The sequence below is a fragment of the Dermacentor albipictus genome, chromosome 1, assembly GCF_038994185.2.
Source record: "Dermacentor albipictus isolate Rhodes 1998 colony chromosome 1, USDA_Dalb.pri_finalv2, whole genome shotgun sequence".
NCBI classification, from domain to species: Eukaryota; Metazoa; Arthropoda; class Arachnida; order Ixodida; family Ixodidae; genus Dermacentor; species Dermacentor albipictus.
In genome coordinates, this window is record NC_091821.1 from 337,269,959 (window position 1) to 337,289,689 (window position 19,731).

Consider the following 19,731-nt stretch of genomic DNA (forward strand, 5'->3'; position numbering starts at 1 on the left):
AAACCAGATCAATGTGTGTGGCTTGATCTCCTTGCTTCCTAGTATCCTTAGGGCCACCTCGGATATGGTTCCTTTGGCAAATGCCCTAACAGCTGATATGGAGTCACTGTAGATTGATGTCCTCTTGTCGTCCAATAAGGCCATCGCTATTGCAGCCTGCTCTGCGATCTCAGAGGACGTCGTCCGAATCGAGATTGCGTTGTCCTGGAGAAATTCAGGGCAGACAACATGGCTCTTGCCACAACATTGTGTCTCGCCAACGTATACCTCGGTCGAAATAACCATACAGACAGCAATTTCTTTTTTTCTACAATGGTGTTTCATTCATCTTGGCAACTGTGCATATAGACATTTGTACAAAAAAAAAACGAAAACTCCCAAACGCACATATGTATATATCACTCTTATGTACAACCACGCTACCGTCAACCAACAAAGACACATTGAATTAACTGAGACATGTCGTTCAATAGAATAGCATCTCTCTTTATATACTAATAATATACAGTCAAATAATGATAACTCAATAATCAGAGCATAAATAAATAAGTTAAGACAACAATTCTGTGCAAGAAAAAAAAAAGAACACATGACTTGAGAAAAAACAGTGATAGTGCGGGGAACCCGTTCGCACCGAAGTGACAGCAAACTAGACGATCGTTATGAGTGCAACATGGGGGAGATTTTTGAGTCACACGCGACGAACCCACATGCAAAGCGTGCGTGTTCACTCATCAGAGCTTGGAAAACAGCTCAAGCATACTTACATCTGTCAGACAGCACTCACTGGCACTTAAAAGTCAGCAAAGCCGACCCGCCTCGGCAAGGCATACATGATGGTCCACTGTTAGAGGGTGCGCACCATTAGTATTTTAAGCAGGATAAAGTTAAACATTGTCGCTGCTCTCTAAGAAATAAATGTTTTTGCACCGCGACTAAGATTGGTACCAATCAATGATCAAATAATTGGCAGGCGTTCTCTTTTATGGCAAGCTGCTGTGAGTGTTTGTATACATGTGTTTCACCTGCGAATGATAAGCGACTCTCCAAGCAGTGCATGGTATCCTGACAACACCCATGGAGATAGCCTGTGAGACGGCCAGTGGCGCCATGACGGGATCGCACTCCCTATGTTCTCTCCGATTATCCAAATATCCAGACAGCTTCCAGTAGCCGCGTCAAAAACACTAGACTAAGCAATGTTGAAGAGAAAAATTGATGTTCTTATCAACATGTACAGGATTTAGTAACGTAGTTGAATACAGGCTTGTGCCTTATTGTCCTTTGCCCTCAAGTTTCTCTGTAAAAAATAAGCTTAAATACGAATAACGACGAAGAACGTCTCCTTCTCTAACAGAGAACTCTGCGACGTGTGTATCGAGCGTGTTGGGTAGCGGTCGCTAAGAGCTTTCTCTGTGCGAGTGACAAATACTGCTCCCCCTTCCCCTCCCCCCCCCCGGCAACTTCACACTGCAATCATTAAGCACAGCAGCCATTCAAAGTTTGGCACGGCAACACTTTGCGTGTGGGTTCTCGGCGGAAAAACACGTTTGACGGAGCAGGGACACTCTGTCATGCGACACAACGAAACAGCGAGATTCGTGCAACTCTAGTCAAGCGTCGTACCGACGCAGGTTTGCAGGGGAAAAAGGAAGGTAAAGTTAAAGGACGGCACAGGAATGGATGATGCAACGAGTAAACATCTCAAAAACACCGCAACGACAGAAACTAGAAATTTAGTCTTGAAGTACAAGCCGCAAAAATGAAGAAGCAACGAAAATGAGAAAAGAAATGAAGAACAAGGCGCGAAGGCACCGGCCTGTTGGCCATGGCAATGCAATGCAAGACGGATGCAGCGATATCACTGGTGCTGTTTGGTAAACTACCGTCTCTCGCGCATCCCTCTGCAACAGGCCTTAAGCGAAACCGCGCGCAGGCACTTTGAACACGTCTTCGCGCGCCCGGAAAGTAAAGAAGTCCGTTGGCAGCAGCGGACGTGTGCGAGATATCTGGGAATGTATAAACGTCTGCTGCGGCCTCGGCTTCGCAGACGGGAGGCGGAGCCCAGTTGGAACGGGGCGCAGCGGCGGTCGCGTTCCAACTGCGCGCCGCGGTACTCGAGCATGGAGTGTGTGCCCGCAACGAGGAACGGGTGCTCGTTTTGCCTTCTGCTCGACCGAACCCTTTCTTTCGTTAGGAAGATGCAGACGGCAGTCTACGGCGGTGCGCAGTACGTAGCAGACGCGCTGGTTTACAGCTCCAGGCCCCAGCGCGCGCCCTCCTATGGCCGTGGCAGAAAGCGGCGGTCTGAATCCGGTCGCGGTCCCCCGAAAACTATCCAAGGGCAGAGCTCTCCAATCATGCAAAAGTTGCGAAATTTTCCGTGTTTCAGAAAATGGCCACAGTGATTGGCGAAAAGCACATTACGCAACGCCAAATAAACAGCATTTCCAATTAGTACCTTTCTGGCAGCCGAGTTTGCCGGATCGATCCCCTTTCAAAAGACGATTGGTGGCGACGCGTCGAAGCGAAGTTTCCGTAATGTCGGTTACTGGTGGCGTGCAGTCAATTTACCGTTTCGCAACTGCCGTGAGTGAAGAGCCGTGCTCGATAAGAAGCTGGCGCATGAGCAGACGACGCGATATCCTGACACAAAGTAATGTCTGCCCCCCCTTCCCCTTCTGCAGCTCTATTTTTCTTTCGCCGCGCGGACTGGTTTCATAGTAACGTGGTGGGCTGTCCGTTCGCGGAGCCTGCACGGTCATTGGTCAAAAGGTACGGTCATTGGAACTGGCAGCTAGTAAAGAACACTCGACGTGATTTTGGACACGGGCCTCCAGCAGGCCGTAAAGGCGTACAATGGTGTTGTATTGCAGACCATCCGTGTCTTTGTCTAGAAGTCAGAGAAGGCGCAGCTGACAAGGCAGTGCCAAAACTGGCAACCTTCAGGTGACACCATTTGTTTGGCTAAGGCAAGAGCGATGCCACTTAAAGGCAGCAAAACATTTCTCTTGTGTTTCTCGAGAGAAAAGTTAGGAAGAGGCCAGCCATAAGACGGGCGTGCGAACCTCACTGCGCACCCATGCGTAGGGATCCGCGTATTCGGGGCACATTCTGCAGGCATCAAAACCTTCTTTTTCGGTCCATTCTCACTAGAAATGACGATCAGGTTCAAGCAATGATAGCAAATTCGTGCGAAGCTCTTGAAAAGGCACGATCAACGAGGCACATTTTGGTGTCTTTTGTACAAAGATCAGGAGCTGGGATTATTTGGGGCATGCCTCAGCCCCATTTGATAAGTTGTGCTATTTCATCGAGAGACTAACGGGGCTCCAATATCCTCTCGATAATAAGGTCCTTTCCTTCTTTTTTTTTTTTTTAAGGCTGCCAATTTTAGCGAGACAAACGCACACCTTCAATACGCTGCCACGGTATAGTTTAACAAAGATCTAAATGAGACATTATGAAGAACCAGAAACGAACCGAATCTCGAACGAATGCCTGCAGAATTTGCGTCCCTTGTTCTCGGCAGTATTTCAGCAGCGATCCCAGCAACAAACCCCCTATCACAGCGACTAAGGCGGGGGTGGCTGGTCAGGTATAGCGTAGGTGAGAAAAAGTTGGCGGAGCGCCCATTAGGCAATATTTACAGTGCACAAATTGAGAGCGTAAAACTGTGCGTGCGCGTCCCACTTCCTAGAGGAACACTTTCGCTGTACACTGGAGGACGTGTGTACAACAACACTGTACGGTCAACAACAACAACACGGAGAACAACAAGTGAACAGGGGGCACGAAGCACACAACCAACGATCGGGAACATGTGATCTTGGAGAACGCGACAAAAGTCGTGGTACTCCCGCGGTTCAAAAAAGGCAGCAACACGCTGGCTCGTTGGTGAAATCAACAAGTGTAACATTATTTCTCGTGCGTTTGTATTTGTACGCCCAACTTACTAACGCTACGAATGATGGCGAAACGATTAGTAAGTTGATCCCTGAATACGCGCCCCTTTCGCGGCTGTAGTATTGGATGTGCGTAATTAGCACGGTGCCGAGAGATTATTATTTTTTTTTAACGTAGACTGCCCGTCTAATAAATGAAGTATGAGTCTGCACTTTGTACATGGTCATTTCCCTTCGTTCGAGAATATCGCCTAGTACGCTATATTTCCTTATATAAGATAGTTTTGTATAAGTTACATAGGAATATTTGCGTTCATTAGCTTTACGCGACACCACGTCATTGGCCGCATCTCCGTTCGGCAATCATTTAACGCCAACGCCTCCTACAGCAGAACCTGTACCTTCGGAACCAGCGAACTTGCATACGTTTCTCAGAGTGACAATTTGTCCGGCGAAAACCAGTAATTTATATAGCTCCAGTATTAAACAGTGGCCCACCATATCATCTACCGACTATTTGGCCTCAATGCGATTGGCCTCTTTGCCGTGACCAGTGCATGGGCGAAGTTGCCGACGAAAACTCATTTCAATGGCATGTGAGCGTTTAACAAACTGCCTAATCGGATAAGGTGTCGATTACTGCGAAGGCCGGTACTAGAAATCCTGCTCCCGATCGTGACCCGCGAGGGTGCGACGGCTGGCAGTTAACGAACAGGCAGGCGCGCATTCTTGGCTGCGACTGGCGAACAGGAAACGGTCACGGGAGCGACCGCGATCGGGAACGCCCGTTCCGAAGGTCATCGCCGTGCGCTCAATCGCAGTGTTATACACTACACGGCCAACGTAGGGCCGCGGGGACGTCACGCCTGCCCTGCGGGGTCCCGGATTTTCTCGGAATCAACAGGACGTCGCGACCAGGCCCGCTATGAGAAGCTCCCCTGCCCTAGCAAGCGCCTGCGGTGCAGCCTACCTGCAAGCCAGCGGGCACGCAACCGGACGCAAGTTGTCTTTCACAAAAGCACGTTCCGCTTGCATACAGTTGGGCTACCCAGATACGCGCTGCTCGCGGGGGTCACGGATCGCACGACCTCGAGCTAAACTGGTCCACAATCGCAAGAGCGGTCGCTCGGGCGCGAAAACACACGACACTGCAATGTTTTCGGCGAAGGCACTGACTCTTGGGACAACTTTCGCTGCCGCACGAAAAGCATGGGTCAGCGTTCAGGCCTCTCCCGGCCGAAGTGCGAACCCGCAGGATTGTTTCTGATAGAGGTCACATCTCCACACTTCCAAATGTCACCATAACGGCTTGGCTGGCTCTGCACGTGGTCTCCCGGATACCTCGCCGGCTCCTCGCGAGTGTCCCAATAGCGGTGCCATTCGACGGCTGCTCCACCTAACTCGCGCGCACCGTGCGGTCCCAAGTTCGAGCGTCCGCCCCACCAGAGTGCACTGAGAAAACGAGTCTCCCTGGTGACGGCGCGTTGAGAGGTGCACGCGCACGAACACACACACACACACACACACACACACACACACACACACACACACACACACACACACACACACACACACACACACACACTGAGGCAGCCGGCGCCGATCAGGAGACGACGGCCATCTTGTTGTCGTAGGTGCCACCGTTCGGCGTGCCGTCGTCGGAGGCGCTCTGGCGGCGACCCTTGATGTAGTTGCCGCGCACGTAGCGCGCGCCCAGCAGTCCCGCGTGGCGCCGCACGAGGGCCACGATCACGAGGAGGGCCACGGCGAACAGCGCGCAGGCGCCCACCGACAGCACCGCCACGTGCACGGGGCTCAGCAGGCGGTCGTCGCCGACGTCGTCGTCGTCGGCCGGCTGCTGCGGCAGCTCGGTGGAAGCGGGCGCGCCATCGCCCAGGCCGCTGCTGCTTGCGTCGGGTCGAAGCGCGGGCCACGATGGTGCCGTCTCTGCGGGGAACGCGCGGAGAAGGCATTTGAAGCCGGCTGCCGCACTGGCACTTTCGGGAGGGAATGCGGAACGGATTCAACCCAGATCGAGCAGTGCGGCACGTCATCCTCAAGAGAGCGTGCACGCGCTGTGTATACACGCACTCACGCTCCGCGCTTCGATCAAGCTCTGAGGGCTCATTGCAGATGAGCTCGAATGAGAATCCGAACTGGCCGTGACAAATGGCTCGCTTGACGCGGTCAAGTCAAGCCCAAGTGAAGAAGACTATCGCTTTTATATAGTTTCAGCGGTTTGTTCTCTGTCACGCGGTTTAGAGAAATATATTGTAGAAGAACCGAAACCGGGGCAAGCTGGTATACATTCATCCACAAAGTACGAGCAGACAAGGGACGAAGTGACAAAGTGAAGGAGACAAACCATCAGCAGTTGTTCGTCTATTTCACTTGGTCCCTTCTCTGTTTGCGCTTTGTTACGAAGTGTCGGGAAAGTCACCGTAGTTGGGGTATGGACTACTGCCTCCTACCACTCGTCAAGGCAAAATCCGCGTATCATAGCCGCAGAACTTTAGCGTCTCTTTTTGTTCCCATCGGGCATATTCCACTGTTCGGCGCTGCAAGCAGCTTTACTTGTCGCGTTACATGACAAGTCCGTGTTCGCTATAGGGTAAATGTGCTACAAATTTTATCGTCCAGCTGTTTGACTGGAATCCACCGACGAAACATCACAACTCGCACAGAATCAACTGTAGATCAACTGGCTGCAGCGGCTGCGACCTACAGCTGGCGACAACTTTCTGTGACAGCACGACCACGGCTACGGAGCCGAAGCACGTAGCGTTCGCCGTGCTGCCACAGAAAGTTGCCGCCAGGTTCAGGGTGCTGGATCGCGGCGGTCAACTTTCTATGGCGATAACGGGAAAGTTACGGTGGCAGAGATCTACGCACTTCGGCAGGCTTGCTACTGCTCCAAGTATATCCTGCATGTAGAACTTGACGGAACTTTCTGTTTCGGTTTCTTGGAGCAGACGCTGAATCAGCGCAGCCTGCCATTTGCGACGGTTTCGCAGATGCGAAAACGCGGAAGAGCTACGCAAAAAAAAAAAGAAAGAAATTTAACGCCCAGTGGTTAACTTTATCTCTTATTTTAGTACGGACGCTTAACTAAATGTTTCTATTCTCGAAGGGGTTCAATGTAGCGAGATTAGTACATTTACACAAGGAGGAAAATAACTGCCGCCGTTACGTGAGTCTGTGCGTCGTTCTTCCTCAGTGAATGTGCTACATAATTGCGCCCCGTTGAATGTCTTCGCGATGACCACCGCACCAGTGATCTCTCGTACAACAACACTGACTGTCATCCGTTTGTTCCCGGCTCCTCCAGCTTGAAACAAGCGCGAATCGAGCAGTGTCTTACTTTCGGGGAGCCGAGAAACGACGCTTTCTTTCTCGCGCTTCTGCAGGGTGACGATGCCACAACCTCGCCGCGTCATTCCCGAGTTTCCCAGACGAGCGCGTGTTAAATTTATTTAGGACGCGTTCAATGAGGTCAGAATTATATTTGCACGTTCCGCCTCAAACTACAGAGGCATACTCTAGTAGTGGAAGGCACACAGTAGAATGTAATTTCAGGAAAGCAACAGTGGAGTGGAAGCCATGTGTACCTGTGTGCAGTGGCGGTGGCAGGATGCCCTCGTTGCAGAGGTTGCTGCTGCAGCACACGAGCTGCGGCCACCGGGCGGCCGAGTGCACCGCGGGACGCCGGTTCTCGCACAGCAGCGGCGTGCGGCTGTTGATGCAGCCGCGCGTGATCGGGTCCGTGTTGGGGTCGCGGCTCTGCAGGTACTGCGTGTAGCACATGGACGTCGTGTTGCAGCGGCTCGTGCCCTGGTCGCGGCAGTGTTGCGTCGTGCAGGCGCACGTGATCTGCTTGCCTGCGAGAACGAAACCCGGAAAAAAAGAGGCGCGTGTCAAGAGCGCTTCCTACACGCACAACTCGTGTGCTCGTTACACACACACACACACACGCACAAACACACACACACACACACACACACACACACACACACACAAAGACCCGACCACATGCATGCACACACACAAACGCACGCATTCACGCGCACGCGCGCGCAGACATTCAAAGCGCGCAACAGTATATATGTGTAACTGACGAGTTGTATTGAACGCTGTGTTTTGGTGACTATATTGGTGAGGGATGAAGCCGTAAACAGTAATCATGCTGTGTAAGGCCAGTTTCGTCCTTAATAACGTGGATAACCTTGTGCAACATAAAATTAGATGCCGCCCACACCGCCTTTAAAATCGCGCCGTTAATAGTTTTGCGCATCTCGGGTTCGCTTCGATGCAGTGAAAAAGCCACCGAGCATTGAACACATTTTCTCGGGCCAGTTTGACTCGCGATGACAGGTCCCGCCTGTCCTGCTAAAAGAAAGGAGAAAGCAAAACGCAATCGCACAACAGGTATCGCATCCACGCATTCGTCGGTCAGCGCACTCGCAAGACACCTGAAAGGGGGAAGGACCGTCAGCGGAAGCTGCGGGACCATTCCCACGCGTTCGCACAAACGCAGACAGCCTCCATCCACACAACGTTTGGCAGGAGGAACGCGTTCTTTGCCGTGCGTGTGCGTCACCATCGCGACTGACAGCCCGTCATCGACCGGTGCTGATGGGTCCACGCACGTCGTCGACACACGCATTGAAAATGTGTGTGTGCGGGGGGAGGGGGGGGGGGGAGGGGTGCAGAGACGAGCCAGCGCCGCGATCCCAGCGAGCCGCGAAGCCGCCGCACGTCGTAAATCGCCCGCAGCCCGTGTCGGCGTCGGCGGCGGCGAGACGGCGTCGTCGTGTCGGGGGGAGGCCGGGGGGTGTCGAGTCGCTCCCCGCTGCGAGAAGAGCAGCGGCGCGCCCGCCCACCGCACCCCCACCGCTCGCTGCCTCCCCGCCGGGAGCAACCCCTCTCGAGTGTTGTTGGCACAACGGGACCTTCCTTGGGCGCGTGCCGACCTGGGCAGCGGAACGACAATCGACAAAACCGTGACGCACTGACACGGCAGCAGCACGGGATATAGAGATGCCAGTTCGTGCCGAACGGTTTGTCCCCGTAACGGGGAACAAACAGCCGGAATTGAAAGGGGTGGAAGTGGCTATATACTGGTACCACGTCGTATAAACACTCAACGCCCACAACAGATGCGAAGTGGAGGGAGAGCGAACCCTTTGTCAACAACGCGGTCGACGCTGACGGCATTTTGTGTCGGCGCGGTCTGCACCGAGGCAGGGGTTGGTAACGCCTTTGTGGGTATAACGGCGATGTAAAGTCAACACTCGAACGATTGGAAGGCTGAAGGACGACTGTTAGGCAACGAGCTTATTGACACGCAGCGGCAGCGGTGTTTCAGGTATAACTGGAAGCACGCGTAAGCGGTATATACCTTTAAATGAGAGGTTTTTCGTAAACAATGAGCGTAGAAAGCGCTCTGGCGCCACTGTATGGACACTACGCACAGCAGGCGAAGCGAAGAGGAAGGGGCCTTCTCGTCAGCGATTCTGTAAACACAGCATGGCGGTGGAGCGCGAGCGGGGCCGTCCTGGATTGCGTTCGGAAGGAGAGAGAGGTGCGCGGCACGACTTCACGGGTCGACTGAAAAGCAGAGCACGCACACCTATACGACACAGGCGGCATTGTTCGCGGAATGACGTATTGTGAAAGAGAACAATACATCGGAACCATTTCGGCGTGGGTCCGCTTGTGCCGACGAAGCGAGGAGCCTGATGAATCTCGACCAACTCATCGCGAACCGCTATCGCGCCTGCCGAAATCAGAGATAATCCATGACAGGTATCACACAGAGTAACAAAAGTGGACGGAATGTGGAGTCGAAACTTTTCCCGGGACTTGCCGCGGACGTTTAGTGGCTCGATGATTAGCGGCGAACAGTAATAGGCTTCAACACCAACCGGGTAACCTTGGGGCCTTATTGCTTGCAACTGAGTAACCTCCACTTTAATGACTGGGCAGCAAAACGCTCTGACCGTTGCAGAACTTACGGACGCAAATTACGAGTCTAGCAAGTATGAAACAGTGTATGCTACGCTGTCACGGGAGCGGTGTACTGCTAGAATCACGAAACAGCTTTTTTTTTTTCACAGCCGTTGCTCGTGCGCGTATGGAGATAGAACGGGCCAATGAGCAACCACTTAAATTCTGAAACATTCTACCATTTGTGATACCACATCTCATGTCGCAGTTTCGCTATACATATGCGAGAAAGCCGGGGCTATCCTGGACACAGTGCAATCCTGCTGTGTTGGCGTTTTCAACCAATTTGAGGGATGGATCATGGCAACGCTATGGGACCGATCAGAGTTGGCAAGATGGAAAAATCGACGATATGCTAGGATTACTGCGTGCCCGGAATAACACCGCCGGGACGGCGCTATATAGGTGCGGTTTGGACGCCACCTATGTTCACAGCGCGGCAACAGTTAGACCGTGTGAAACGGGGAGCACATCCGGAACGTTCGACGAACTGCGCATTGGTAGCCTCTGTGCATAGAGCACAATGAGCTGTCACGACCGCACGATGGCCAGATATCGAAGAGCCGGGGCGACGTCCAGTCGTCCTGACGTGCACCCTCGCGAGGCAGAGGACGCACCGGTATAGGAAATTGCGTCTGGTCTTGAGTAGCCCCCCCTTCCCCCCAAACCCCGCGGCCCTTCTGCTCCTCCTTTTGAGCAGGCAGCCGCCGTTTTTGCAAGCTCATCTTTCCCAAAAGCTGTACAGCGCGCGCATCTGGTGGCGTCTCCGAGCGGTGCGTGTCCCTTATCTCCCCGGACGAGCAGCAAGCAGCAGCCGCCACCGCGCCGTTCACCAGAAAAGGGGAACCGCCGCCGCGTTCGTGGGAGAGAGACCTCGCTATCGCTGCCGGGCATCGCCGCGCCGTTTCCTTCGGCGGGTCCTTCGCCGCTGCGCGGCCGGTCCCGAGCGCTCCGGAGCCGACGACGGTGGGCCACTCGCTCGCTGCTGCAGTACCCCGACCCGCGGCTGCGTCCTTCGACGACAAAGCGGAATCGCGATTACCCCAAGATTTTGCGCGCTCATGTGTGTGTGTGTCGGGGGGGGTGAAAACCGAGGACCGCAGGAGACACGAGCATATGTGCCTGGTTCTCTGCTGCACGAGAAGGTCCGCTGCTTGACGTCCGGTGTCTAAATTACATAGAGAATCGGGTTATAGTATGCGTTACGGCACAGTTTTGACGCGAAGGCCTCGACATTGTCATTAGAGGACTAGCTAACGCGTCACAGCCAGCACGTGCGAGTTTGTTGATGCATACTAATTGGGTGTCCCATTGAACTGTAGACCGTACTGCACGAGAGATTCCGTATAGACGAGCGCTCCCTCCATTTCGCGCATCAGCTGTTCCCGCACACCATCACAAGTTAGTCCAAGTACTGCGCGTCACGTTTTATGCGAAAAGCGCGGCATGAAGGGTAGTTCATTAAAACTTCTTTCTGGGCGAGTTGGTGCATACTTGACATAAAAATTGCAACAGCGCAAACACACGCAACCACAAAGTAACGCTCGTGTCTTTCGTGTCTCGTCCTTGTTACTTTGTGGTTGCATGTGTTTGCGCTGTTACAATTTTTACGTCAAGAAGGATACTTCCTAAGGTAAGAAGCGAGGATGGCGGCGACAATACGCGCGCGGAGAGAGGAGGGGAGGGAGGGCGGCATTGTGCCGTAAGAAGCCAGAAGATTCTCTAAAGCAACCGGCTGCGCTGGTTGGGGGAACGCGAAATTGCATGGAGAAGAACGATCTCGGGGCCGTGTTCTCTAGAGACACTTCGAGGCATCCATTTCGAACCAGTCTCCACTGACGCGTCCTTCCTTCCTCGTGCAGTCACGTTCCTCTCGAAATGACTTCCCTCTTTTTATTTTATTCGCTAATTGTTTCTCGTCGCACTCTCAGCGACATGAAGCATCTGGGATTCGCATCGGAAACCCCATCTTTGTTTCGCTTAAGGACGCCACAGACACAGGGGCCTTCGGATGGGCTGTTGAATAAAGGCCCTCCGGCCACAGTACCGCAATCTACGAGGCGCGCTGCCTGCAGGAGAACTGAGCAACAGCAGCAGCAGCGCGCCATTTCGTTGTGCCGGAGACGAGATAAAATGAGTATACGACAGAGTGCGCTCAACCGCATTCGCACCCCCCCCCCCTCCCCCCAACTACTCATTAACCGGGCGGCAGAGGAGGAAAACCAACTCTCTCTCTCTCTCTCTCTTCATCAAACGCGCGAGCCAGGAACCAGCAGTGCGAGAGACTCCACTTTCGCACCACGTCCGGCGCATATTTTTCTTCCTGCTAATGGCCGACGAAAAAGACGTGACTGAGAGAGTGAGAGAAACGCCGGTGCACGTCCTAAGACCGGTGAACGTAATTTAATACTGCCCAGGAAAGGTAAAGACAAAACAGAGAGCTTCTCCCACATGAGTTGCAGGCTCATTTTTTTCGAAAGACTCTTGACGAATTATGTGAGCCTCGCGCTATTTAAAGGTTGACATTGTGTTCGAAGCTGTGGCGTCACGACTGCACCCATTTTTCCTTTTCTTTTTCAATAATGTTTGCTCTTTGTTACGACGCGTAGAGAGGTCGTTAGAAAGAATAAGTAAGAAGGCATTGTAGTCCGTCGGCAGCCTTGCCAGCGCGATCAGAAGGAGGCCGAGACGTGTTTCAGTTTCGTGTCCTGTGCCAAATTCCGAAGACTTTTCTAAAGCTCGCGCACCGAGAAGAAAGTGTATTGGTCTTATACTTTCTCCAAGTATATTGGAGAAAGTGTAATAAGCCTAGCCGTCGCCACGGCTCTTCTTTTAATATGCCGCTATACCATATCGCTTACGATACAATAAATGAAAGTTACGCATGGCTACATCCGGCAGAAGTTAAACTCGAGCTACTGGTCACGCTAGCGTACACTTTGCCTATTCTTCACGATTCCTATGAGGCATTCCAATTTTTTAGGTGCGCAACAGAGATACGGAGGTATATTTAGAACTAAGTTTTTCGGCACGAAATATTTAGATGCGTAGTCCATCGTTCAAGAGTGCTTCGAATATGGGCTACAGAACATTTCCTTGCGTTGTGCGTGAGAAAGGGCTGGATCAGAATACGAGACGTAAGAAGGGTTGGCATTAACGACCCCTCATATGTGAAGGTCGCCTGGCGACCGCGGCCACATTTATTCCAAGAGAGCTTGAGCGGCCCGGCAGGAGTCCTGGCCGCTGGCTGGATCAACGTTACACAAAATTCTCGTAACGTTGCGCTGGATGGCGATCCTTCTGATCGCGCGTCGAGCCAATCGCCGTCTTCTTCAGAAACCAGAGCGTGCGTCTGCTAGTGCGCTCGTTGCCACATATTGCACGAATTTTTTGGCTCGGCCTTGCTAGCGACTTGTTAACATTATTGTGGTTAGTGGATGTGACGGAGCATGAACACGTGTCTACAATAGAATATTTTCAGCAAGTGATCAAGTGACTGCATACAATATAACTGGTGCTACCACGTCACTTTTTTTTTTCTTCCTTTCCGTGTTTTGTCCTCGTTTTTAGCTCGGCGACCTGACAGCCAGCTTGGAAAACTGTAGCCTCAATTTGCCTGTGGTCCGGAATGAAAGAGCGGGGCGCGTTTGTCGAGTCCGATGCACCGCAACTCGGCTAGATGCGCACTGTTCCCGAAGACAACAGCATCAAGGACAACCACCGCCCCCCTCAGAGGCACCGTGCTTTCACGTCCCGTGGCCGCGCGCGCATCCGGTGCGGCAACCACACGGACGACCGCAGAACTCTGCATCAAAAAGAGCATGCGCGCGCATCGGGCCGCGACCAGCCAGCTACTATTACTGCCGCCTCAGTGCACGCCAGTCCTGTCCGAAATTCCTCCGCGCGCTCTGGCTACTTGGCGATGCCTCGCGAAGGAGAAGTCGCCTTCCCCTCCCCCCCCCCCCCCCCCCCGACGTTCGACCATTGGAAGGCGGAAGAAGGGGGGGACGACGGTGGGGGGGTTGAGCTATCAAATGGACGGTGGCACGAGAAGTCATCGCGTGCTCACCGCCGCGCGCCGCGAGCGGTTGTCTTTGCCGCCGCATCGCCGACCCCCCCGCTTCCCCTCCGCCTCGCTTTAACTTCACCTCGGCGTGGAAGGACGCTGGCCCCTCCGCGTGCAACCCTGCGTCACGATCGACGTGGACGCAACAACTCCTCGGTGGAAAGCCGCGGCACAAAGGAGCACGCCAACAGCTCCGGGCGAGAGAGGCAGTAAAGGATGCATATCTGCGCAACCGCCCCCCCCCCCCCCTTCCATCCAGCCCCCTGCGCTTCACTGAGAAAGCGAAACAACACAGCCACCAGGCAACAGCACTCTTGAAAGAATCCAACTCTCGGCCGGCAGGCCGGCAGGCCGGCCACGGAAGAAGAAAGCTGCCGCGGAAAAGAAGCAGGGTCGGGGGGTAGTTTTGAGTTCGCCTCACCGCAGCCAGAACCGGTCTCCGTTATTATCCTAATAACCCGTGGTGGGGCGGAGGGGGGAAGTAGGAGTGAGGTGGAAGGAAAAGCTCTGCGGCGGCGGCGGGAGCGAGAAAGAGCCGAAGACCGAACGCACGACGCACGGGCTCACGCACGCTCCAATGGCTTCGGAAGACGACGACGACCGACGGACGGGCCGGCAGCGGCCAACAGCAGCAACAGCAGCAGCTAAAGATGCAGAAGCAAGTCGCCGGGAAACAGAAACACACACACACTCCTCGGGGAGTCCTCTTTCGCTCTCCCTCCCTTCCTTCCTGAGAATGCCGGCCGAGCAAACAGAAGGAGAGGGTGCAGAAAAGCAAAAACAAGCTTGATGAAGAGGAGGAAAAGGCGGAGGGTCGCTCGGAGCTAGTGCTGCTGCGGCGGCAGTTGCTTTTCTGATGGGGGAGAGTCGCGCGCCACTCACGACGCCGTGCGGGGCCCGCAGGCGGCGGCGGGCGTCTCTCTCCGCCAAGATGCTGCATGCCGCCGGTTTGAAGGCAGTCTCCCCCCCCACCCCGTCATTAGACGCTGACGGCTCGCCCGAAAAATAAAGTGAAAAGTGCGGCCCGTCACACGCCGAAGCAGTCAGTCCTCTCCCTGCCTCCAGCTTCACGCAGACATTCAAATTTTTGCGTCGAGACGAAGAAGTCCCGCCGCCGCAGCTGCCTTTCATTTCCCTTCTCTGGTTCGGCGTGGATGCGAGGCGAGGCGCGCGTGTAATTGGCCGCACATTTCCGGAGAAGTGATGCGCGCACGCACGAGAAACCCAGAGCGCGCGGCCTCCGCTGGAAATTGCAGGGTGTCTTCTGTTTTCCCGCTTCAGCCGGAGGGACAGATCATTCGCAAAGGTTGATTCTCTTCTTCTTTTTTTTTTTCTTTTCGGTTGTGGCCCGAGTCAGCCGCCGCACAGCGGCGAACAACTGTTGTGCGTGGGTTCTCTTATTTTCCTTTGCATAGCCCCCGGTTACCGCGCTTTTTAATCTAACAAATAAATGAAGCGTCTCGGCCTTGCGTGCCGTGACAAGTCTGCTTCCATAATAATGGTACGCTGGCCGTGGACGCGATAGTGAATGTCATGACATGTGACGAAGAAGAAGCACGGGACGGAGGCCCGAAACAAAGGAAAGTTAGCGGATACCCGCCACCATTACGGCGTTCCTTATTGACCAGAGCCCGAAAACGCGCCCGAACGAGCACAAGTTCCTTCCTTCAATTTTTCTTTCTTTCTCTTTTTTCCCTAATGCTTATGCCCTGCAGATACACGTAATACGATTACTGTTTGACTGCTTCCCGCAGGGATAATGAAAGCGGTTGTCATGAGCGATATGAGAGATAGCACCGAGCCTTAATGAAATCCAAGACGCCATAGAAGCTCATGCATGTACTCCTGCCATAAATAAGAATACTCCGTGAGATTACGAGAAGACCACTTGGGCTACATATTCGCATTGGCAGTTCACGTGAAGGCCCATCCAAGCGTAGCCGTTGCGTGAGAGCGAATTCGATAGTCTCTCTCATAATGCTTACGGTATGCACGTAGACCGCATTGTCGGAATTCGCCATCTTAGCTACTGATTGCCACCATGGCGGCTGGCCGTTTCCCTCTCGTTCACTGCGAACGATCTGCGCCGGTAACCCAGCGCCCGTGGGCAGAGGCGAACACCAAGAACACCGGCGCGCGCGTTGGTGCCGCCGTTCCCACACACGGCCGGCAACGCTGCGGCCGGCAACCGGAGAGGACTGGGCACGGATTTCGATACAAACGCCCACAAGCCTCTGGGCCGCTCGAGTTACAGGACCTTGTAGCAAGCAACCGGGCCTGCCAACCAGCCAGCAGGACCTGTTAGCACACGACACCGTTGTGTTTCGCCGCGCGATGCGGCAAGCCCAGCCCCGTTTTCCGAGACGCTGCGCGTCATACCACGGCGGCGATTACACGCGCGGCGGATGCCCCGGCCCCCAAATTGTAGCCAGCTTGAAGAAGTAGTAGAAGGGCATCGGAAAAGGACCCGCAGCGAGCGCATAATGGGTGCCCAGCGCGGAGTAAAGAGAAAACAGTCGAGGAGAGAGCCGGGGGGGGGACCCGTCGATTTCGAATGTTCGACCTTGAAGGAGAACAGTCGCATCCCGAGAGCGGTGGCAGGAAGGAAAGAAAGAATGAAGCAGTGAAAAAAGAGAACGAGAAAAGAAACGAAACGGAGGAAGGGCCGCCCTGTTTCTTGGGGGCAGTAGAGAAAAAAAACACCTTTCTCGTATTCTGTATTTTTCTTTGCACCGAAAAGAAGATAGCGAGAGCCGCCGAAGGAGGGATGGTGGCGGGGGAGGCCCTACCCCCCTCCGGTGCCGCCGGAGAGGAGAGAGATGTAATGATAGAGCAGAGCGGCGCAGGCATCCACATGCGGGAACGCGCCACTCCGACAGCGGCGGGGCAGCGCACAGAAGTAAATCCCTCCTCCGGCACAAACGGAACTCTTCCCCCCCCCCTCCACACACACACATACACGCACGCCACACGGCTGTGTCTTTGCTCGACGCGCTGTTTCTTTCTACGACTGCCGCTGCTGCCGCCGCCAGGTCACTTCGTAATCGCTTCGTCGAAGTCTCTCGACCGCCTCGGAGGCGGTGTGCACCTCTCCGCACCACTGCGGTGGGACTCGAACTCCCGACCCTTGTCATTCCTACGGCACGGCCGGCCGGCCGGTATTTTTTCGCCCGCCTAGAGATAGCGTGGGGCAGTTGAGCGTGTAGGAAGGGAGGAGGACGGGAGGCGCAGAATTAGAGTAGTCACGCGCTTTTCCACCCCGACGAGACTTGCGTGCTGCTGCTGCCCCGCATGCCTCCGGAACACAGTACACAGACCTGCACAGCAGCTGCGCATCTTGCAAAAACGAGCACTATCATTTTGGCTCTCTTTTTTTTTCTTTTTTTTACCCCCCGGCGGGCTTACAAGTTCTCTCGTTTTACGGAGAATGAGCCGGACAGGAAACGGGTGCCTGCATTATGACTCTCATTAGGGAGTATTAGCGAGCGTCTCAACCACGCCTCGCGAAGACCTGCTGGCCGCCCATGCCCCGCCAACTGTTTCTCCGCACGCTATATTATGTATTCCATCCCCAATGCGCGCGCTCGCCACAGACCGCAGGACCGTGAAGATGGCGCTTCTTCTGGATATTCCGAGGGGATCGGGGAGAGCCAGAGAAGCCGGCCGGTCACAGTCTCCGGCCGGAATGAAGCAGCGTGTAATCGGAGCACATGTTACGTCTGATGAAAGTCTCATTCCGTAGCAAGATTTGGAACAAGATTTATGATCTCGCTTCTCGAAGCGACACGCGGATCGGGTACTCGTTTCGTGAGGAAATGATCGAAAAAGCATTAAGGCAACGACGCATCACGTGTGGAGCATTGTTGATGAAGTAGATGCGTAGCGCTGCATCGCGTGCTGGAGTGAGTAATTGTCATCATTATCATGCTATTTCATTTTCACTGCAGGACAAAGGCTTCTTCCGGCGACCCCCAATCAGCCCTGCCTCGTGGATATTTCCCGATTTCTTCGCGCCACCACATTACCTGCCGTCATCGACTTCGATTTACTTTCCTTGGCATACATTCAGTTACTCTGACAGACCGTGCACCCTTTATCTAAATGTTCTACGCATTACATGACCTGCCCAACCCGGCACCATTTCATCCATCTCGACACAGAAACATTAGCTACCACCCTTTACTCCTCATCAGCTACCCTCTATGGCTCTCTAAACCCTTACCGCCCTTTTTTTGTCTCTTAACTATGCACCTAACCTTTTCCGTTCCAGCGCTCCTTGCGCGGTCAGTAGACACGAGCCGTGCCACGTAATAACCGTACGACCGCATCTGAAACCAGCTCCTCTGTGTCAGCGGGGTTTCCTCTTTCGATCCCCGCGCTCACTAATTATGCCGAAGGAGAGATCGTTTCACACAGGCTGTAACAGCCTTCCCTGCGAAAGCTACAGGCGCCTTGTGTCCCGCAGCCCACCGATTCCATGGCCACCCGCGCTCGCCGTTACGCGTGGCCTAAAGGCAACGCCCTCCCATTGCAGCCGACGTCTTGCACCGGCCGGCAAAAGCCCCGTGCGCGCAACTCGGAAAAGGCCGCGTCACGGCGCGCCGGCGGCAGCGTCGACGGGCGGCGGCGGTAAAACCGCGGCGTCGTCGCGTCGGCGTCCGTCGTCGTCGTCCCGGCCGGTGCCGCCCTCCGTGCACATTGTTCACGGAAGACCGAGCGGCTTTCCCCTGACGCGACCTGTCGGCGGTGTGTGCACACTGGACAGCTTGCGGCGGAGATTGCCGTCTCCTCCCCGCCACCCGGCCCTGAAATCAACGGCTGTTCTTGTAGTAATGCATCGAGCGCTGAACCGCTTCCTGTGGAAAAAGAAAGGAAGAAATGGGGAAAAAAGAAAGAAGCCTCCGCGGTTTTAGCTGTGACGTCACGTCAAAAGCTCTCGAGCCCGCATATTTCTACGTGTTACGCGAGTGACGCTTGGTGCGATCATCTTTAAAAGCTTACGATTAGCAGAACTGCCACAACACAGAAAAGGATATCACGGCCTTGCATTTAGCTCTACTGGCTTAAGCATATTTTTTCTTCTTTTTTATGTGCACTGCGCATATAGATCTCAGGTTGTTCCACTATATCTGTGCAGTTTCGTAACGTTGAACCCCACAATTTCATTTACGTTTTTCTCATTCCCCCCACCCCTCCCCCAACACCCCTCAGCTTTCTTTCAGCACCGTTTTTAATGGGCTGTCTGACTTCTCACATGACGCCAGTGCTCAAAGAGCACGGGTATTCCGTGATCTGGGAGGCCAGCATGGGAGAAGCTTTGCGGCCATCGCGGCGGGCGACACCTCACGGGTAAGATCGTGTTTCTTCCAAACCGCGGAGCCTTCCAAAAGGAGGTCACGGTGAAAGCGCAGAGTTTTCGACACGTACATAGAAAGATGGGTGGCTGGGGGTGCTTGAGAACCGTGTGGCGAAGGCAGAGTAATACCCGCATAGTGTAAGCACACCGCGTAGAAGTGCGAGCAACCACAAAGGACAACGAGTCGTTGAGGTTTTACCTCGCCCTCTGTTAACGCTGAGGCCGGGGCCAAAGCCTGCAAACTCCACTTGCCGTTAGAAGCCGCTACGAGGTTGCCTTCAATGCAGCAAAACAAGGCCAAGAGACCAGCACGTGCTTCCTGATACGCGTCTGTCTTGGGTGTAACCCTCAGGTAAAGGTTTCTTTCTTTCTTTTTTTTTTTTCCTAGCGCTGAGCGC

At 54.1% G+C, this 19,731-nt stretch overlaps 1 protein-coding gene across 1 annotated transcript in view; it reads right to left on the minus strand.

The window, feature by feature from the left end:
- Positions 1-296: 296 nt before the first annotated feature.
- LOC135898212 (uncharacterized) overlaps positions 297-19,731 on the minus strand; it is a 33,072-nt gene continuing 13,637 nt past the window's right edge. Inside the window, exons 2-3 of the mRNA XM_065427090.2 lie at positions 7,514-7,783; positions 297-5,852 (exon numbers count right to left, since the gene is read on the minus strand). Of these exons, the coding sequence (XP_065283162.1) occupies positions 5,509-5,852; positions 7,514-7,783 (614 nt within the window). The 3' untranslated portion in view covers positions 297-5,508. The remainder of the gene's footprint in view (positions 5,853-7,513; positions 7,784-19,731) is intronic.